The sequence below is a fragment of the Muscardinus avellanarius genome (genome assembly GCF_963383645.1).
Source record: "Muscardinus avellanarius genome assembly, chromosome: 2".
In the NCBI taxonomy this organism is placed as follows: domain Eukaryota; kingdom Metazoa; phylum Chordata; class Mammalia; order Rodentia; family Gliridae; genus Muscardinus; species Muscardinus avellanarius.
The window spans coordinates 5,007,827-5,029,439 of record NC_137787.1 but is presented as its reverse complement, the minus strand read 5'-3'; the positions used below and the strand labels follow the sequence as shown (position 1 = coordinate 5,029,439).

The following is a 21,613-nucleotide window of genomic DNA, read 5'->3' as shown; positions in this document are numbered from 1 at the left end:
TGCTCAACTTGATTTGCGCCCCGTCGCCTCTGCCTCTGTGGAGGGGAGTGGACTGGATGCCCTCGGCATTGCGGAGGTGTGTCTGCCTCCAGGCGGCTTCCCGGAGCTCCTCTTCCCAGCCTCTGCCTATACGCTCTGCCTGCTGGACGGGCACTTCATTCCCCCAGATTGCGGCATCTCTGCCAGCTTCCGGCAACGCTTCCAGGTGACTTGAAACTTCTGTATCAGCCCTGCATCCTCTCGAGCCTCTTACGGCCAGCCCGGCTCCTGATCCATCTAGCCTGCTTCCCTGCGAACAGGGGTCTCTGGGAGCCCCTCCTCGGCATGGTCACTGCAGGTTCAGTCATGTCTGGTCTGCGGCGGGCTTGCGCACCCGCTTTTGTGTTGGCCCGCCTGCGTCTGCGCCCCCCCCCCCCCCCCAACTCTGGTGCTTTGCTGTGGCTCCGCGGAGGGGCTGAGGCTGCTCCGGTCCGCCCTCCCTTTGATCTGGGCATCGTGCATCTGTTTGGAATGGACAAGTTTTTCCTGCGCTTCAGGTGTTTCATGAAGGATGTTACCGTTTTTGGAGCATAGAGCAGGCACGTTTCAGCATCTGAGGAAATTGTAGACAGCAAATCTCATCAGAAAGAGAAAAACTGCACCAGCTGCATGGTGGTGGGTCCTCGCTGCGCACGCACAGGGTGTCGCTGGGGGCCGGCGTTGATGACGGATACGGCAACTGGGCGGGTGGGGAGCCAGGGCTGCTGGCCGTCGGTTCTGAACATGCTGCCTGGACGGGGCAAGTGGTGTTGCAAGGAACTGCACAGGGCCTGGGCCCCTTGCCTTCTGCCACAGCCGGGGCCTCCCACTGGGTCTTCAGGGTCCAGGAGTTTGAGGTCAGAACTCCAGCCCTGTCCTTCTTTGAAACCCTTTGAAACCGGCTTGCATTGTGACCATTTAGATTTTCAAAATCAAATCACCTCCCGTGCCTTCTTACGTGGGATTTCAGAGAAGCGACTATTTTAGTAGAAAACAAACAAACAAACAAACAAACAAAAGTTGTCCGATGCAGGCCGGTGTCAGGAAGCCAGGCCCTGGGGAAACGCCTCTACACTTTGGTCAGCACAGGCAGGTCGGGCATTGGGCCTGCCCTGGACACTAGGAAGCCAGGCCCTTCGGAGTCGCTGGCGGGTGTGTGTTGTAGACCACAGGCCTGAGGTCAAATTGCCATTGGTGTTCCCTGCAAAACCGTGGGTAATTCATGGCTTCTCTGGGGCGGGAGCCACACGGGGGTCCCGTGATGACCCCCACTGGGAAACAGAGTCGGGGCAGACGGACTTCACCTGGTGAGCCACAGGGTGTGACTTGGCCTTTGCCCTCTCTTTACAGATGCCTTCGTGAACAGCCAGGAGTGGACGCTGAGTCGGTCGGTGCCGGAGCTCAAAGTGGTGAGTGCCTCTCCATGGTGCTGGGGTCCACCCCCGCCGAGGGGTGGGGGCTCACAGGATGTGGGGCCAATCACAAGAGGCGTGGGGGCACCTGGGGCGTGTCCTTGGGAACGGCCAGGCCTAGCTGGTAATTGGGGCTGGAGCTCTGAGTACCCAGACAGCCGGGACAGCCCCCAGCAGCGATGCCCCGTGCGCAGGGCTGGCTTCGCCCTCTCGGGCATCCCCCTGCCTCAGTCTCCCCTCCTTCAGCCATGTGCACCCCCACACGCCGCCACCATGGAGCTGTGTGTCCTCTGCAGGATGCCGTGAAGGCTTCTGTAACGAGCTGTTAAGCTTCGGTGTCCATCAAGATAAAAAAGGCAACTGTTTGCCCTGCTACGGAGTATTGGCGTACAGTTAAAAAAGAGTGTGGGTTTTTACAAACTTGATCTGTTCAGTGGAATTAAGTCTGAGGGTTGGCTTACGTGAAGTCGCCTATTGCAGCCACTCTGGAGCCCCTCCTCGCCACACACCCCTCCTGAGGACGGAGGGACAGGACAGATTGACTTTGAAATAGTTATGTTCTAGCCATACACAGTGGTGCATGCGTGTAATCCCAGCACTTGGGAGGCTGAGACAGAGGATCCCAGGTTCAAGACCAACCTCAGCAACCCAGCAAGACCTTGTTTCTTTAAAAGAAGAGTAGAATGTCCATGCGTTCAGTCCCTAGCACCACACATAAAATAATGATTGTACTCTTTGCTGTGAAGTATTTTAATTTCTCAAGTGGTGGCCTCTCTGGAGGAGGCAGAGGATCTTGTGGCCGGGCAGGGATGGAGGCGGCCCTGTGTGTACATTAGCTGTTTCCCCGGAGAGGCTTCAGCCATCTCCCCCGTGCCCCAGCCAAGGCCCTTGGGCTCCTCCTTCCCTCCACCGACCTCTGTGGGTTCATAGGGGAGGCAGGGCAGGGCCAGGGCCTTCCGGTTCCTCCCCCTGAGGTGGAGCAACAGAGAACCTTCAGATCATTGAAGAAAGCGTCTCTGATCCTCGCCACCCCTGTGGGAAGGTGCCCGGGACAGAAGCACCGGGCCCGCGTCCCTCCCTTCAGTGCCCATCCCGCTGTCAGTGGGTGTGGTCCCTAGGGCCCTCGGCGTCCCGATTTTCATCCTCCCGCCCTCCAGACACTTACTTTTGCAGCCCTTGCCAACAGGTTTCTTCATGGAGACACAGTGCCCCTTCATCTGGGCATTTGGATGAAGAGCCTGGGGTTCCGTGAGGTTGGCTCTGAAACAGCCGCCTCGTCTGTCTTCTGTGCCCACTGTCCCCGCACAGAGGTCTTCCTGCCGAGGACCTTCCAGAGACTCCTGTCCAATGAGCCTTTCGAGGTTAGCGACCGGGTTACCAGGAGCCTTTCGAAAAGATCTGCCAGGGCTGGGATGTCGCTCATTGAAAGAGCACTCGCCTAGCCGGCCTGGGGCCGGGGGCCGCATCCCTGGCACTACAGAAGTAATATGAATGAATGAAATAAATATTTCCCGGTTGCAGGTATAGCCGGCTAAGACAGCCCACGTGCCGTTCAGGCTCTGTGGTCAGCGTGTGTTACTGAAGACAGCGTTTATAAAACGCAGACTGCGGGTGTATTCTTAATACTTTGAGCAGCTTTGGCTCTGGTCCTGACGCCTGCCCTGCCCTGATGGGGAGGTTCCGGTATTAACCTGTCACACGGGAGGAAGCTGAGGCCGGGAGCTCGCAGAAATGGCCTAGTGTGGCCACCGGCACCCGCAGTAGAGCTGTGGTCCCAGGCTGGGCAGCTGCTTCTGCCCCAGCCCTGCCCAGTGGAGCTTTGTCTGCCTCCACCCCGACCGTCTGGAGGCCGATGTGGCCAGCGGGTGGGTGATGTGCGGCTGGTGCGAGTGCGGAGCCAGGGTGAGGTTTTACCCAGGTTCAGTTCAGTTGCAGCAGCCGCGGGGGCTGGGTGTTATGTGCTATCTAGTCATCAGGTATCCAGTGTCTTCCTTCCCCCCTGTCTGGACAGGTAAAGATGTCACAGGTTCAGAGAGGCCCTAGGTGTTTTTGCTAGCCCACAATTAAGGACAGTTGCTGCCAAAGAGCTTGTTTCCTGCTGATACTTCCAAAGCTAGTGCTCTCTGGCACAAGCGTGTAGGGCCCTGAGGCACACACACCAGAAGGCAGCCAGCGAGCCGGGCGTGGGGGCGCACGTCCATCCTCCCAGTACCTGGGAGGCTGAGACAGGAGGATCACGGGTTTCAGGCCAGTCTCAGCAAGTTACCGAGGCCCTGTCTCAAAGAATGAAAAGTTCTGGGGGTGGGGCTGTAGCTTGGAGATGGAATGCCCCTGGGCTCAGTCCCCAGCACTGAAACAATAACAACAATAAATAAAAGACAGCGAGGGCTTTCTTAGGGCCTGCCTGAGCTTGCTGACCAGTCCATGCTGGTCACCACAGGGGGCGAGCCCTGTGGGGTAGATGGGACCGGGCACCCTCCTGGCCGGCTCCTCCTCGTGGACTCCCTCACACCATCCTTGGTGAACTAAGGATCCACCTGTCTTGGGGTGCTCAGGGTATGAAGAAGAGCATCCTTTGTTTGTGGGCAGCCTGGGGCCTCCACAGGGCTGCGATTGTTTCCCACCCTCTAGCGATGCCCCGAGACAGGTGGCCCTGAGGTCAGCGCCTTGGGCCCTGGCCCTGCTTCTCGGGCATGACGTGACAGCCAGTCTCCAATGGACTCTTTATGTTGTGCCCGCAGCCGGCCTCTTGGCGTCCTCCAGACAACACGGAGCAGTGTCTGCTTTCTTCTTGAGTGGTGGTACCATGCCTCCGGCTTTCTGAGGTTGTCTATGGCCGGATCATCAGGACCCAGCGCCCTTTGGCACGGCGGGTTTGTGCCAGGCGGCCCAGGCTTCATGTTCCCGCCTGGCCTCGGTGGACAGCCCATCACACCCTGTTTGTATGTTTCCTTGAACTCCCACCCGGGATTTTTAGTAAGAGGCTCTATTTCCTACTCGGCAAACATCCTCTTTACAGGCAAACTCAGAAGCGTGAGGCTCCAGAAAAAATGTTTAAATAAGCAGATGTCCCGCCTTTTCTTCCTGTAATGGGCAGGCGGATGCTGAGCACAGGGCCTGTGCAGAGACGTGGGGGTCAAGGATCGTGGCTGTTTCCTGCCAACACACATGTCCTCAGGGCTCCTCCCTCCTCCCTGTTGAAGTCCAGTGGCCGGTTGGAGTTCCGCAGCGGACCTCACAGCCAGAGACCCTCGGTCTCAGCTCAGTTTTCACCGTGTTTCACCTTGAAATGATACCCATCACGAGGTGGCTTTGCGCGCCAAATGGACCCTATCCCGTACCCCGCAGGCTTGGCCCGTCCTGTCCTTCTAAGGGGTGAGCGAGACTTACCCACGTCACACAGGAGAACCCAGGGTGCTGCTGCTGCTGCTGCATGGAGCGGCGCTCGGTCCTGGAGCATTTTCTTCCTCCGGGAAGAGAAACTCTCGTTAATTAAAAATTTAATTCCGTGCCATACTGTTTTGGGTTTTCTCAGTGTGAAGCTGACAAACAGCAGGTGCCCTTGAGCAAAAGAATAATTAATAGGTCGATACTCAGACTACGGAGGCCCCAGGTAGAAAGAAGGCGTCGCTGGGATCCGGAGGGAGGGGAGCAGCTCTCCTCGGCCCTGCCCATGTGGCCCGACTCAGAGCTGGAGTATGGCAACAGCCCGTCCGCCCTCCGCGCACTGAGTCACGGCTTCACCCAGCCATTCATTAAGCCGGCGCGCGACAGTGTCCGTGGGTGTGGGGGGGCAAGATGAAGCCACACAGGTGCTGCCCCAAGGAATCGCCAGCTGGGAGGGCGCCAGGCCCCGCACCCATGCTCCTTTGCCTGCAGAGTCTCCGTGCAGTGGAGGGAACCCTGCGGGGCCACCTGGAGGAGCCGTCTGAGTTCTTGGGGTGCTATAACCAAATACCATAAAGGAGGCGGTTTGGAACAACAGAGGTTTTCCCTCAGGAGCCCGGAGGGTGCGGATTCCATGATCTCGGATTGGTAGATTCTCCATGTCCGGCGAGGACCTTCTAGTTCGTAGATGGGGTCTTCTTGCCATTGCCCCAGCTGGTGAAAGGGCACACGGGCTCCTGGGGCTCTTTAGTGAGGGCACCAGTGCTATCCGCGAGGACTGCCCCAGGCAGGACTCAGTCCTCTCCTGGAGTCCCCACCTCCTGACACCTTCCCCCGGGGTTTGGGGTTCCCGTGCATGGAGTCAGGGCCCACCGCACAGCATTCAGCCCATGGCAGTAGGCTCCTGAGCGGCGGCGGCGGCGGCGGCGTCCAAGCCACCTGCTGACCGAGTGGAGCAGGAGTGGAGGCAGTGGGTGATGGGGAAGGTTCTAGAGACAGCAGGGCCGTGCAGGAGGAAGCTTGGGGCTGAAGCACAGGAAGCCGGGAGGAGCTAGAAGCAGGAGGGCTGTCACTGGGGTGCAAGGGCCAGGACGGGCCAGGGCTCTGCAGAGGTCAGCCAGCAACGGGGAAGGGAGCTGCGGGGATGTCTCCACTGCATCGAGGCCCCGTGTAGACGGCGGTGGACTGGAAACCCCCCTACAGCACCCACCTTGGTTTCCAGCCTCATGCCAGCCTGTCCCGTGTGTTTTGGCATCATCAGCACCCCCCACCCCATGACTAGGAGGGGAAGTGAGGCTGGTGCTGGAGCGGGTGGGGTGGGGTGCACAGAGCACCCCTTGGCTCTGTAGCGGCATGCTGTGCGGTCGGGGCTCCTGGGCAGAGGACAGCACGAGGTGGGCTGCTTCAGGCCTCTGGAGCTGCGGCAAGGTCCCTGGAGGGCAGGAGTGTACAGGGCGGCAGTAGAGTTAGAAACAAGAGTCCCCACTGACCTGGCTGAGGTCGGGCAGCTCCAGCTGGGGGCCTGTGTCCCCGGAGGGGTCTCTTGTGGGATTTTTTTTCTTTCATTTTTTTTGCAGTATTGAGAAGGGAACCCAGGGGCAGTCTACCTCCCAGCTACACTCCCGGCCCTGTTTCTATTCTTTATTTTGAAACAGGGTCTCACTTAGTTGCCAAGGGCCTCACTAAGTAGCTGAGGCTGTCTGCGAACCGCGATCTCCTGTCTCAGCCTCCCGATGCTGGGATTACAAGCGTGCGCCACCACGTCCCGCTCAGCCTTGTTTTTCTTAAAGAATTGAAATAAAGCCAGGTGTGGTGGTGCAGGCCTATAACCCCAGTTACCTGGAGGCCAAGGCAGGAGGATTGTAGGTTCAAGGCTAGCCTGGGTAACTTAGGGAGACAGTTTGGTTTCCAAATAAAAGGGCTGAGGATATAGCTCAGTGGTAGAGCACCTCAATTTCCCGCACTCCTGTAATATTAATTGCATATATACGAGGATTGGTTTGACCATGTAAATGGAGACACAAAGGTTTTCTGTGGAGGAACAGAAGATCGCAATACAGTAGGAGGAGCTGCTGACTGGCAGCTTTGTGTGGGGCTCCCAGCCCAGAAATGGAGGGAAGGCGGCTTCGTGCAAGGGTCCCCTGAGCCCCCTGCTCCGCTGGAGAGCCGCCATGCAGATGACCTGCCTACCCCATACCGCCAGGCAGTGCCACCATGGGCCCTCTGCTGACCTGGCACCACCGGCTCCACCATCTGATTTTCAGCCCCATCTTCCCCAGTGCGGCAAGTGGTTGCCTCCTCCCTGGGCTCCTGCCTCGCCTCCCCACCCGCTACTCCCCCACGGGCTCCTTCCGCTCCCCTCTCCCCGGCCCCGGGTCTGCTCCAGCCCATCCTCTCAAGACAGTGTGTCTGTCCACCTGCGACTGCGCCTGGTGCCCTCAGAGGAGCGGATCGTACGTTCCTCGTGGCTGGCTAAGTCAACGCGCGCGGGCCCAACAGAGACAGCACACTTACACCTGGAGGGATTCGAGCCCAGGCTCGCTCCCGCGGTGCTGGCGCTGACTCCTAATAGGCCGAGGAGGGCGGGAGCAGCTGGTGGAGGGCGCTGGCTCCCTCCTCCTCCAGCAGAGGCGTCTAAGGAGCCCGTCCTCCGCCCTCCAGCCAACCTTTGGTTATGATTGTGTCTGGGATTACCGCACATCTTCTCCTTGCAGAATGCCAAACACTGACTTGATCACCCGTGACAGCTGTCCATTTCTTTGCTGCAGGGAATCGTGGGGAACTTGGCCAGCGGCAAGTCAGCCCTGGTGCACCGGTACCTGACCGGCACGTACGTCCAGGAGGAGTCCCCGGAAGGTAAGCTGCTTTTGCAGGCGGTTAGTTGCAGGCTTAAGAGTTTAGGTTTTGAAAAAAAAATGTTTTCTTTAGTGTTTTCTAAATCATTGCTTTGATGTATCCTATTGCCAAGAAAGTAATAAAACATACCAAGCAATAAAAATGCTTAAGTATATTGTAGGGATTTTTAGCAAGCCAATTATATTCCCTCTGGCTGTGGGAGCAGCAGAGTAGAGCCATAAGAAGCTGCCGAATTTATTCCCTGTCTAATGGTTCTGTCGTCAGCTCATTATTACTCCGTTAAATTTTTGGTTGAACATGTCTCTGATCTGGATATGAGTTTATGAAGAATCTTGACTGTAATGTTGCTCAGCCCTAAATACCAGCTTTTCTAGATAAGATTTCCGGATCACCACCGCCATATGTTTGAGTATGTTTCCCCCTTTATATCGTATTATAAACATTTAATAATCATTTTGCATGTGAGTTAGGAATTTCTTTTGCCATTAGACATTTGCTTCTTCTGTTAACATTCATATTTTTATTTTGGGCTTGGGATAAAATGTCGATAGTGTTGCTAGGAAGCCCTCTAGCTCCCTGACCCAGGTGTAGTTCACGAGCAGTTTTCTAAATTATATTTTCTCTCCGTGTAATCTTTTTCAATCCAACTCTGAGACACTGAATTTCTGGTTCCTTCTTTCTCTTACTGGCTGTTCCATTCTTTGCAGACATGGATGCAGGTAACTACCCATCTCTTCATGGCAGCGCTTGTCTTGTTTTGGAGAGAGGAGAGGCGCACCTCTGTACTGTAGCGTTCCTGCCCCTCCTCCTCCTGTGTCTCATCCGATTTTGTTTCATTTTACCTTTGTTTTTAAGTTCACCATTCCACCCTGTGTTGTCCCTTAGCTGTCTTTTGAGCAGTAGTCGTAAGTAGCTACCCGTGTCCCCGTAACACATGTCGTAGTACCTAACTTTTGTCCTGGAGGCCGTGGAACCATTCGGAGAGAAGAGGTTCTGTGGGGCTGCGCCGCCACTCCCTGGGACCTTGTAGCCACGTTCTGCAAAACCTGGCAGTCACATCCGAGAAGGGCCCACTTTTAAGAGTCCCCCTGTCGAATGGTGAGTTAGGGAGATCAGAGGATCTGAACAAAGGCCTGTATGCCGGAGGACATGGGGAAAACGAGCCAGTGAGAAGCAGGACTAGGCGTGCCAAGGTCTGGGTGGAGCGGTGAGGAGAGGTAGCAGTGGTGCCCAGCTCCTCCTGCTCCCCTCCTGGGCTCCGCCCTGGGCTCCGCCATGGGCTCTGGGGTGTTTTCTTTGTGTCCCTGGTGTGAATGGTATCAGGACAGGTACCAGGAGAGCCTGGTAGATGTCTTGTCTTGGGTTCCTCACCTACTTCTCGGGGATCCCTTGTAGCGGTGAATGAGCCACCTACCAGAGGTCTGCCGCTGTCTCAGCTGCACGTGGCTTCAGCTTAGGCTTTTCCCAAGGAAACCTGCCTTTGCCCCTTCAGCCCTGCAAAAGTGGCAGTCTGGCGTCGCTGGAGGCCCTGGGGTCGGGCCCCTGACGGTGTGGCTTCTGTCCTGGCCCCGCTCACTCTCAGATGTCTGGTGGGGAGGTGCTGGGGCCACTGGCGATGTGGAGGAAGAGCTGGGACCAGGTCTCACTTGGGAGTGGAGTCCCTCCCCATGCCAGCATTTGGTCCTCACTGTGGGTCTGCCGGTTCCCTTCTGGGGCAGTCGCTTTGCCACTGACTGTGGTTCTTGGCATTGCATAATGGGCCCTTGTATTTTGATTAACAAGGAGGCATTTCCGCTGAATGTTTGTTCATTAAAAGCAAAAACTTCCCAGTGGGTGACTCGACTTTGACCAGCAACAACCCCATTCTGACTTCCCAAGTCACACATTTCAGACACATATTTCTGAGTGTTGGGTTTGTTGTTGTTTTAGTGGTCCTGGGGATTACCCAGAGGCGTTCTACTGCTAAGCTACGCCCCCGGCCCTATTTTTTTTTTTTTTTTTTAACTTTAAAACAGGGTGCCACTAAGTTGCAGAGGGCCTAAGTTGCTGAGACTGGCCTTAACCTGTGATCTTCCTGTCTCAGCCTCCCAGGCACTGGGATGACAGGCGTGCGGCGCCACCCCGGCTTTGCATGTGCTTTTAAACGTGTGCTATTTTAAAGGGAACGTGAGCGAGGACATGAGAGGATGTTTCTTTCTTCATCTGCAAAGCCTTAGTGTCGTATCAGCCTCCATGGAACCAGTGGCCAGGGTCTCCTGGATCTGGAGCAGCTGTTCCTGGTCTCTTTTTGCACCCCAGGAGCCCGCCCTGCCCACCTGTCCTCTCTCCTTATTGGCTGAGGTCAAAGGGACTGCTCTGGGATCGGAGCCTCAGGGCCTCCAGATGCTGGAAGAGAACAGATGTCGCCATATAGAATAGGGCTGGCGGTGTCGCTCAGAAGTAGGATTCTTCCAGGTTCACTCCCCAGCCCCCCCAAATGAAAAACCCTCTACCATGTCCTGGGTGGGCCTGGGCTGTGGTCACAGCACCCAGGTTCCGAGAGTCCCGGGGATGGGAGTCGTCCCCAGGCGGTCAGAGTGCAGGCCATGGCAGCCGGTGCCCGCTGAGGCAGTGGGTCTAGGGCGAGCTCTGTCCATTTCTTGGTGTTTCTGTTACCTTCTGGTTTGTCTTCTGTCTTAGTCCATTTTGCTGTAACAAAATACCCGAGGCTGGGTACTTTTTGAAACAAAGAGCTCAGTTTGCTTTCTTAGAGTCTGAGATGGGTGGGTGGTCTTATTTGCTCGGCCTCCTAGTGGGCGCATGCACAAGGGGGCTCCCGGGGTCAGGTGGGAAACTGGAGAGTGGGGGGAGGGGCCGGTCCGGCTCTTTTACCACAACCTGCTCTTGAGAATGGACCAGGGTCCCAGGAGCATTGCCGTGTTCCCTTCTGCCACCGCTACACACCACCTGGGGAGCAGGCTTCCTGGACAGGGCCTGTGGGACCCAAACCACTGCACACCCTGCTGTGTGGCCGGGTCAAGCAAGGCTGACTGCCATCTGCAGGGCTGGCCGCCGCCCACCTCCCTCCTGCCTGCCTGCAGTTGTAGCTGTGGTTAATTAGCACCTGGCTGTCCTTTGTCCTGGGAGGACTGGTGAGGACCGACCTCCTGGTGGGAATGCTCCTGCTGCAGAATCCTCAGGCCCTGAGTGTGCACCCTCAATTAGGTCTCAGCTCGCAACACAGTTCTCTTTGGATTGCCTGATGCCTTTTGCTGGGTTACGGAGAAGAGAGCCGACTCGCAAGGTTTAGCTGATTAGAGCTACAGTTAGGTGAGGGAAGGCTTTGAATATCATGCTTAATATCATTTGTAATCAGCGGCTGACTGCAAGAACAGGTAGCTCAGTGGGGATCCGATTCCAGAAGGTAGTTCAGAGAGCGCCGCGTTCGCACACCAGCTATCCTTAACGTGTGTGTGGACCGCATGATTGCATGTCAGAGTCCTAGGACCGCCGCCACAAAGTCAAGGTCTAGCAAGGTCTGTTACCTTTAGAGGCCTCTCCCTGCTGCTGGGGCCCAGCACCCCGAGGCCCGAGGACACATCCCGAGCTCCTCCGGCCGTCACATCCTACCCCCAGTGCCTCTGTGTCCACGCCTCCCTCTTAGGATACACCAGTCATTTGGGCTTTTCACCCACCCTTCCAGTATGATCTCAAGTAATCACAACTACAGAAACCCCATTTCCAAATCGGGTCACCTCACAGGTCCCGGGGAGGCCAGCCCCAAGCAGCCCGCCGCGTCTCAGCAGGGGCTTCTTCAGGACCCTGGGGATGGCCCTGTCCTCTGGGCTCTCGCCGGCCAGGCACTTGCCAGGTCCATTGGCTGCAGGCCCCGCAGGAACTGGACCTGCCTGTGTGTGACCTTCACACCGCTGAGGAAGACTTCACAGCCGCAGTTACCTCCCAGAACAAGCATCAGATATCTATCCTGCCTTCGCCCCAGCCCTGTTAATGGCCAATTAGAACCCTGCGAGACGCCCGGGCCGCGTCGTTCCAGTTCCCTCCCCGTGTCTTATATGCTTAATGTTCCCTGCCCGCTGTGCTTTCCCTGACACGTCCCCACCTGACGCCACCTGGTCTGTGACTTTCTCTCCAAAAAGAAAAGCCAACGTCCAAAGGAAGAGAAGCAGCTTGTGTGGTGTTACGTGAGATGTGGGAGCCTGGACCCGCCCGCGGTGCAGCCTTCCTGGCGGGCAGGGGCCGTGTCCTCCAGGGAGCAGAGCCTGTCTCCCAGGGACGGCTTCCCTGGGTCTGCTGTCCCACCCGCTCTGGGGGGCGTGGACCCTGCTGTGTGGTGTGGAGCAACCCAAGGGTGAGGCCCTGGGGGCTGCAGGGCTCCAAGCAGCAGCTGCTGTATGCGGGGTATGGCAGAGCAGATTCAGGGAGGCCGCCCCAGCCTTCTGGGCAAGTCCGCACGGCTGGTGGATGGAGTGGACAAGCCTCAGCAGGACCACAGACTCTCCTTCCTGTCCTCGTAAAGTTAAATGCCCTGAGCCGATGATGGGCAGAACCCCAGCGGTCGGCGGAGCTGAAATCGCTGGTGGAGCTGTGCTGTCTGCCAGCCTTCTTGTCACCCAGATCTGGAATGAACCCACAAGGAGGGCCGGGGCCTGCCAGCCTCCAGTGTGGGGGACGAGGCCCAGTGAGGTTGAGGGTGGCTCTCGCCTGCTGCGGCCACACAGAGGGATGTGGGAGAGGGGCTCTGGCCTCCGGAGCTCAAGGCATTGGGGACTCTTCCTGCAGCCGCTCAAACTTTTATTTCTTGCTGACTCTTAACCAACTGGTATTTTGGAGCTGCAAGGCTGTGGCAGCTCTGAATCTGCCTGGGCCGACAGCAAGCGCCTGCAGGATCAGGATGGGGCTGGACCCCATGGAGGCTCACCAGGCCTCCCTGCCCCCGGGAGGGCAACACTGCAGCCTGCTCTCTGCCACCTTCCCAGGGACTGCCGCTGCCCAGATCAGCTCCTGCCTCCCCGCAGTGGGAAACACCAAGTGCTGGGAAGTTCGGCCCTTGCCGTGCGTTTCACCAATGGAAGAGACTGAGAGTTGGAAGAACAGGGGCAAAGAGTTTAAGGCAGAAGAGTTAAAGATCTTCCACTTGTACCTCGCTGGGGCGGAGGGGCAGTCAGCATCCTTCCAGGTTGAAAGGTTCCTGGGTGTTTTCCTGAATAAAGCAAGGAGACGGCGAGGGAGACTGAAGAGACCTGGATGTCCTTCTCGTTAGGAACAGCTTGAGGAGAAAACAAAAAAAATTAGTGGTTTCAACTTTGAGGTGGGGTGAAGATAGAACAGCCTTCTTGGAGTCCACTGGGGTTGGAATCCAGGCTTCCTCCGAGATCAAAATGCAGATGCTTCAGTCCCTTATATAAAGAGACTTTATATAGAGAGCCCCCCCCGTATTTGCATATAATCTGCACGCCTCTTGTTGTAAGCTTTAAATCAAGTCTAAATGACTTACGCTATCCCGAATATGTAAATAGTTGTTATGTGGTATTATTTAGGGAGAAATGGCAAGGAAACGTGTGCAAGCATGGATGCAGTGTTTTTTCCAAGTTATTTTTGGCCTATGGCTGGTTAGCGCCATGACTGTGGCACCCAGGGACAGAAACTAGAGGCGATTCAGCAGCAGGGCAGGTGACTCGCAGCGGGGCAGGCTGGAGTAGAACATGCCAGCGTGTGCTCCCGTTTTGTGCCGGGTAGCAGGAAAGTGCTCCTGTGTTTTATTTAGTTGCTTTACCTCAGGGTTTGGTGATGTCTTGGCTGTTCTTGGAAAAGGAACACACTGGTTCTCGTCCTGGGGGAAAGACCTAGAAAGCTCAGCATGCTCTGAAGTGGCCCTGAGCGGGGACGCAGTGCAGGGGTGTTGAGGGATTCCAGGAAGGGAGCAGGGCTGGGGGCAGATGAGCAGCAAGGCGGCATCCTGAGGCCTGGGGGCGTCCTGGATGCAGGAGCTCGGGGCTGGAGGGCGCCTCCCTCACGCCTCTGCAAGACCCAGTCCTGCCTGCACCCTCAGCTGCACTGACAGCTGCTGGGCTGTTGAAAGTCGGGGCTCCCGGCCTATCTCAGCCACTTACTGGTCATATTGGAAAGTCACCCCCAACCCCGAGTCTCCACCTGCTGCTGGACCAAATGCGGCAGCATGTGTTTTTAGAGGCCCAAAGCAGCGCCTGCCCAGGCCCCTGGGGAGCAGGGCTCCCTGCCAGCTGGGCGCACCCAAGTCCTGCATCAGGTCCTTACCTCCTGTGCTCTGTAGGGAGTGACTCTGAGCCCAGCCCTGGCCTCGGGCACGCTCCTGGTATCCATAGGGTAGACTGCCAGCACGGAGGCCTCCCTATGCTCTGCCTTCTCCTGGCCTCCACACTTATTCCACTCGCCCGGGCCCTGCCAGTGCCTGGGACCTCCTCCTGCAGCGTGGGAACTGGGGCAAAGAACAGGACGTGAGGGGCTGACGCCCTCTCACAAGTGGAGTTCTGGGCTCTTTCCCACACTCGTGGGGTGGGGGCCTGCCTGGGCTCCGGGGGACAGCTGCCAGATGCGGGCTTGGCGGTCCTGGCGAGCAGAGCCAGCGCTTCTGTCTCCTCCTTTCCGGTGTGGGGGTGACTCTGCGTCCTTGCTGCCTTCGCTCCGCTGTGGGAGAGCCCTGGCGTCACCCCAGGGCCGCCCCCCCCCCTCGCGTGGCCCAGCCACCCCTTCAGGACCCTCCCTGGGATCGCAGCCTGGTTCGGTGGCTGGGTAGAGAACACATTCTCAGGAGCTCTGGATCTCACATGCTTTCGTAATGATTGTTTATTTCTTCTCTTAGAAACAAACCATGTGGTCATCACCCAGCCTGATTTTAGTGCATTTAACCTGTCAGCTCCAAAACCCTTCCTAACTCTAGTGAACTTGAAACAAAAAAACAAAATCAGCTACTGCTGTTCCGCAGATGTGAAGGCTTTTGCTAAAATTGTTCTTTGGTCCTGTTTAATGTTAGAGTGAGGGAAACAACATCTGTACAACTCTAATAAAAATTGAGTTGTTTTGAAACCTTGGCATTTAAAACTTTCAACATGAATTTCACCATGTTACTTGTAACAGAGCAGTCATAGGACATGATAACTTTGTGTGTGGTACTGTGGTTGAAACCCAGGAGCTTATTTGGAAACAGGGTCTCACCAAGTTGCTGAGAGCCTCACTAAGTACCTGACGCTGGCTTCGAACCTGCCTGATCCTCCTGTCTCAGCCTCCCTGATACTGGGCTTACAAGCGGGGGTTACCACGCTCTGCTACATGTTAACTTTTTTTGTGTGTGTGATACTGGGGCTCCTCCAGGCTACACTCCCAGACCTATTTATTTTGGGAAACAGGGTCTCTTACGCTAGCGTGGCTGGCTTTGAACCTGCGCGATCCTCCTGTCTCCGCCTCCCAAGCGCGGGGATTACAAGCATGCGCCACCATGCCTGGCATTACATGTTAACTTTTTAATGAGTATCAATCTGTAAACCTGGAGACTTAGGCGCTGCCATCTGCTTCTTAGTTGTTCCAGGTACTAACCCGCCCTTAACCTGGAAACGCCATTTACCTTCACCACTGTGTACAGCTCTGCCCCTGGGCCAGGGAAGCTGGAGGACCAGGTGAAGGCCGACTGCCAAAGATGCTCCTAGAACTTCAGAGAAGTGATTGAGGAGATGCCTTCTCTGTGTCACTTTGAGCAAGGGGAGGGCTAGGAAAGCAGAAAGAGGTTGCCATGGTTTTGGCGTTGGCCCCTCTGGCAGGACAAATGTAGTTTTTCGGTCAGGAGTTCGGAACTCCAAACATGTCTTCCTGTATTTTTTTTTGTTCTCTTTAATGCTACAAGAAATCTAGGCTTACTGAAACCAAGTCATGGGGCCACAGTTAGTATGGGCATTCCAAGAAGAAGTTGTTTCTAGATCAATAATACTGGCCCCTGGCCGGATGTGATGTTCACACTTGGAATCCCAGTACTTGGGAGGCTGAGACAGGAGGATCGCAGGTTCGCGGCCAGCCTCAGCTACTTAGTGAGGCCCTCTGTAACTTAGTGAGACTCTGTTTCAAAATAAAGAATTAAAAACTAGGGCAGGGCATGTAGCTCAGAGGTAGTAATGCCTCTGGGTTCAATCCCTAGTACTACAAAAAATAAATAAATAAAAAAAATAAAAATATAGTGCTAATACAAGGTAGTATTTGCACATGGTCAGATGAGGGTCCGTGGGCTTCCTCAAGGCAGCCACAGGTGCCCCTGTGTACCTCTGGATTCTGGAGCCCAGCAGTAGAACAGGGCTCTCTGGGGCCCAGCTGTTTCCTTCCTATGAACCTCACGACATTAGAGGTTCGAACAAAGCCATTCTTCAGGGAACAGGAGATGGGGGTCTAAAAAGCTCTACATTTGCAGGCGCAAGTCATGTTTCTGGAGAGATTTTGCCTCCACAGGTGTTCCTACGGCTGTGAATCACCACCCTTATTTGCAGATTAACCAGCAGTCCCTAGACTGCTAAGACTCCAGCTGCCCCCAGGATCTCCTACCATGCCCCTCACTGGTGTCCCGTCTGTCCTTGGCCTTGACCGTGTCCTCTGGCTGGCTGCCCACTCCCAGGTCCAGGGAACCGGCTGCCTCTCTCTGGGGCACAAGCCTGCTCTGTCTAGAAGACACGGGGCCCAGATTCCTCCTGTTGATCTACACAATCTCTGTCACGAGGGGTAGTCGACTAATTTAGATAGGCTTTAACAGGACAGATGGGAGGGTGCTTGCCGACCAGTGCACTGGAGCAGCCCTGGGCTGGATCTAGGTCCTCGACCCGCTAGGCTCCGTGAGGGGCCTCTGTCTCTTCTGCCCTTGAGGGTCGTAACGCTCCCCGTGTCTCCCCACTTGGTGATGAGCACTGGTTGGTGCCTCTGTGACCGCGTGAGCGCTGCCGCACACACCAGATGAGGAGGAACCATGGAATGTTTTTCTCAATGGCTCCAGCAACGCATTCAGGGACAGCTCTAATTGGCCTCCCTTGCATCACAGGCTTTTCCCTGAACCAATCACCACTGCCGGGGTCTGAGGAGATATTCTGATTGGCCAGTTCCTTGGGTAGGGTGGTGAGGTCAGCCCCTTTGCACTATGATAGCAGAGGCTTTAGAGAAGGAGCTGGAGGTAGATTCGGACCCTGTGTGCACAGTGTGACAAGTTTCTTTTCAAGGCTGTGCAACACAGCCTTTTTGCCTATTGAACACACCAGGTTAATCGCATTTGCTTTGTGTATCGCTGGGTGCTGGGTGGGGTTCCTGGGGTGCATTTGACCTCCCCAGAGCGCCCTGTGGCCAGTATTTCTCCATGACTTTACGGCCTCACTTGGGCTGTGAACCTCTGACCTTTGCAGGCAATATTTTCCTTCTCCATTCACAAGGCACAGAGCTGTCTCTGGACTGTTGTGCACTGTTTAGATCTTGAAGTGTCAGTTCGCAAGTTATTTCTCCTTGCCACCCCCAGACAGCGTCTCTACCCCCGCCGCCCATGAAAGCTCTCTTATTTCTCAGCAAAGGGGAGTGATCAGATGCTGTGTGCCATGGTGAACCCACACCCATGCCTTGACTTAGGCTGGCTGACGGAGGCCTCAGAGAATTGCTGTGTGTGTGTGGGGGGGGGTGCAGGAAAGGAAGCACCCTGGGCCCAGGCAGCCTCAGGCAAGCAGGGGAGTGAGGCGGGGGGGGGGCAGGTAGATGGGGGGTGTGGAGACAGGTGGATGGGGGGTGTGGAGGCAGGTGGATGGGGATACGGAGACAGGTGGATGGGAATACGGAGGCAGGTGGATGGGGATACGGAGACAGGTGGATGGGGATACGGAGACAGGTGGATGAGGATACGGAGGCAGGTGGATGGGGATACGGAGGCAAGTGGATGGGGATACAGAGACAGGTAGATAGGGATACCGGGGCAGGTGGATGGGGGTACATAGGCAGGTGGATGGGAGTACGTAGACAGGTGAATGGGGATATGGAGGCAGGTGGATGGGGGTGTGGAGGCTGGTGGATGAAGATGTGGAGGCTCCCTAGCTGCATAGTTTAAGAGAAGTCTGCATTTCGGGGGCTAGGAGTTAAGGCGACATCAGGAGTATATACCCAGGCAGGACCGGTTGGGATGAATTTGCCAAAAGTTCTCTGCAAAATGTGCCATGCCTGGTGGCATCTCTAAGACCCAGCCCACACTGTGAATGTTTGTGACCGCTAAGGGCCCCTCCTTCAGGGTCAAGGCACACTCCAAGGGCCAGGACAGGGGAGGTGGCGTAGGAGTCACGAGGCATCAGAAGCAAATTAGTTCAGGTGCCAGAAAGATCCAAGGGGATCTGAGGGGCAGCCAGGGTGTTCCAAGCTCCCCCTCCTGTTCCACGTTCATGCAGGGGTGTGTACAATCTGCAAGGTACTGGGCCAGAGGGAGAGGGAGAGGGAGATAGATAGATATTGAGATTGAGGTCTTTTAATACAGGTTAAGCCATAAGCTATATACAATGGCCAGTAATCTCCAGAAGATGATAGTTATGTTTCAAGCTAATAAATTCACCTATGATTGACCCAGAAATGGGAACTAGATTCAGCTCAAATGAGTTCCTTTCTTCCTGCTAGGCTTCCAGGACTTGCCGTGTCAGGGAGGGTTCAGGGGAGGATGGGGACTTAGGAGGGCCGTGACAGAGTACCCATCTCTGCCCTGGGTCCAAGGCTGGCATTCCTCTATTCATGAGCCCTTAGGCCAGCACAGGCCGCCAGCCTTTGCTATTCTCAGAGCCCCACAGCTCGTTGTTTGGCTTATTTAAAAGAAAGAAAGAAAGAAAATAAAACAGAAACGCAAGCAAGCAGCAATTTGAGGACAGGTGAGGAGCCAGCTAAGGTAAAAGGAAAGTGTGTGCAGTGCGTGAGGAGGGGCCTGGTCACAGAAACGAGCCTCGTATATTACAAGCAGGTCTGGAGCCTGGAAAGGGACGGGGACGTGGGAAGAACTGTCAGGGCCAGGTGTGGGGAGGCCATGTCATCTGGAATTGGAATGAGGTTCTGAGTGCAAGGCTTTTTTTTTTTTTCTTTTCAGTACTGGGTTTGGGACCCTGGGGCATTCTACCTCTGAGCTACATCCCCAGCCCTATTTTTTACTCTATTTTAAACCAGGGTCTCACTAAGTTGCAGAGGGCCTCACTAAGTAGCTGAGGTTGTCCATGGACTGTGATCCTCCTATCTCAGCCTCCCAAATGCTGGATTAGAAGTGTGTGCCTCCACGCCTGGCTGGTGTGAGTCTCTAATGCGCCAGGGGAGGAGAGCAGCTGGGTGGCGGTGGTGGTGGACAGGGCCTGTGCAGGCATCTAGGCAGGGCCATTCTCCAGGGCTCCTGACAGTCATAAGCACAGTGCTGGCCTTGGCAACAGGCTTCAGAGGCCAGGAGGCATCCCCAGATCACCTCTGGGCCTTGGAACTGACACCCCAGGCTCACCCCAATCCCTGCAGGAGCCCCTGCTGCCTGGAGCACTCTCCGCATAAGCAGGGTCTTGGGCAGCCGGGCCTCCACACTGGCTGCAGATGCAGCTTGTTCTGAGGTGTTCCCGGTGCACGATGTCTCTGGAGGGACCACAGGGCTGTCAGGGGCCCCGCACCCTGTGAGTTGGCTGCAGAGGCCTCCTGTCACTGCCTGCTCTGGGTGGGAGCTGGGTGGAGTCTTGGTACTCCCCAGCACAAGGCATTTGTGCTCTCGGGGATGGTCCTCAAGAAGGGGACAGATGCCCAGAGACACAATTTGTGGAGATGCCTTCTAGTAAAGTAATTACACTGTTGCCAGAGGGTTGTAACGCCAATGATTTCCCAGAGGCACTGCATGAATGCAATGTGACCATCAAGGCACATGTGCATGTATCTGCATCCGCAAAAGCAGCATCCAGTCGAGCCCTTGGCCGGCCCAGCACTGGAGCAGTGTCTGGCAGTCAGGGCCGGCAGTGCAGCCCAGCAGGGGAGCACTGCCGCCCGTGCTCGGGGCCTGGGTTCCAGCCTCAGCACTGCCCCCAAGGAATTCCAAGGAGGGGCCATAGCAGGACTCTCCCCGGCCTGAATCACTGCAGCTTGTGAGCCAAGAAGGGGTTGGGGAAAAGTGTAAGTATAAAGTGAAGAAGAGCACAGCCGCAGACCTGCAGGCTTGACGGGCGGTTTCTGAGAGCTTCGGCTCCTGCCCCGCGGTGGTCCTGAGCCCCTGGGCAGCTCGGCTTCTGTGTCCTCGGGCAGTGTCTGCATCAGCACAATGGAGCATGCTGTGCAGTGTAAGGTGCCCCGGTGCTGGGCCGTGGACACGGCGGAGCGCGTCCTCGGCGGCCCACCCGCAGCCGAGCCTCGATCCTGCCTGTGACCCTGCAGAGCCTGGGCGGGAAGCAGCTGGGGCTTCTTGCTTTCTCCTATGGCCTAATGGCATCCCCTCTCCTGGTTTCCCAACACACACACACACACACACACACCTTATTTATCTTCAGAGAATTCTATGCCAACAAACAACTCGTATGCCAGTCCTTTTACATATTCAGTCCCAGTTTTGCATATTCAAAATAGTGTTTATGTAACACAAATGATTTTTTTTTTTAGTACAAAGATCTTTTTCCCGTGGGAAGTACTGGTTTAGACCGGTGAAGGGTAAGAGCCTATCTGTTGGCCTGCCCTGTGTGTGCGGAGGGTGGAGAGCCGCCCCGGGCCCTCTGGCCATTGCCCCGCCCCGGAGCCCTCAGCCTCGCACTGTGCGCCTGCATCTCAGGCGGAGGTGCTTAGTTTAGCCTATTGGTGAGGGGTTTCTTTCCTCCTGATTCTGCCAAGGCATTGGCTTTTACCGTTGCTGTTGATGGCTATTTTGTTTTTGGTGCTGGGACTTGAACCCAGGGGCACCCTACCTCTGAGCATTGTTTTTGTTTTGAAACAAACTCTCCCTAAGTTACCATGTGCTGCCCTCCAGCCCGTGCTCCTCCTGTCTCAGCCTCCCAAGTACTGGGATTGCAGGCTACTTGTGGTCTTTAAGGGCTTAAAATAAATGTGCAAAATATTAGAAGTAAAAAATAAGCTTAAGTGCATTTCCCCCCTAACAGCCAAATGTGCACGGCTAAATGTGTTAATTCTGCCACACCAACATTTCAGAGCCCGCCCTGACGCACTGTATCCACGTACAGCAGGGTGCTGGGGACCGCAAGGTCTCCCATCAACAGTTTGCTTATTCGCTGGGAAGTTAGATGTGGTTGGGAGGGACCCCTCATTAGATGTCCTGGTCTTGGGCAAGTCGCCTCTATGCCCGTGATGCTCCTGATGCCAAGATCCGTTAGAGAGGAGACCCAGCCTCAGTCATTGTTCCTGCACTGCCCAGCCGCCCAGGGCAGGCTTGTTGAGTTCAGATAACCAGGATTTTGCTATTACTGTAGGGTGGTAACAAGGGAGACACCGGCCACGGCCTTCACGGTAGAGCTGAAGAAAAGGGGGTACGCGGGGATCCCTGCCAAATACAAGAACCAAGTTGTGCCCTCAGCGGGGCACAGCACAGCACAGCGTCCACTTAGGCTACTTTGTCATTTACTTACCTGGCAGCACTGGTCTGGGGTTGGAAACGGGCCACACACTTGACTGTGTACTGAAACTCTTGCTAGAGAGTTCCGGAATCTCACCTCTGGAGCCCTCGAGAAGCACTTGGCCAAGACCACCTTCCTTCACGAGCTGTTTTGACTTGAAGGGAAAGGGGCGCATCCTGGATCGTCTAGAAGGCGTGGGAGCCGGCAGTCCTTGGAAAGCCCCGCTTTCAGCAGGGGAACTGGAGAGCAGATCACCATCTCCACTGTGCACAGCGTCCCGGGCTGTTGCTTTCTCTTCCTAGAATCTGTGTTTGGGAACTCCTGGTAGGGTGTGTTGTTGCTGTTTGGAGATAA

At 55.9% G+C, this 21,613-nt stretch overlaps 1 protein-coding gene across 2 annotated transcripts in view; it reads left to right on the top strand.

Moving 5' to 3' along the window:
* Positions 1–21,613, top strand: part of AGAP1 (ArfGAP with GTPase domain, ankyrin repeat and PH domain 1) — a gene marked incomplete at both ends in the record, with an annotated part of 517,572 nt that overhangs the window by 167,209 nt on the left and 328,750 nt on the right. For both annotated transcript variants that reach the window (XM_080719974.1, XM_080719973.1), the window contains 2 exons: positions 1,369–1,427; positions 7,586–7,673. In XM_080719974.1, coding sequence (XP_080576100.1) covers positions 1,369–1,427; positions 7,586–7,673 — 147 coding nt within the window. The remainder of the gene's footprint in view (positions 1–1,368; positions 1,428–7,585; positions 7,674–21,613) is intronic.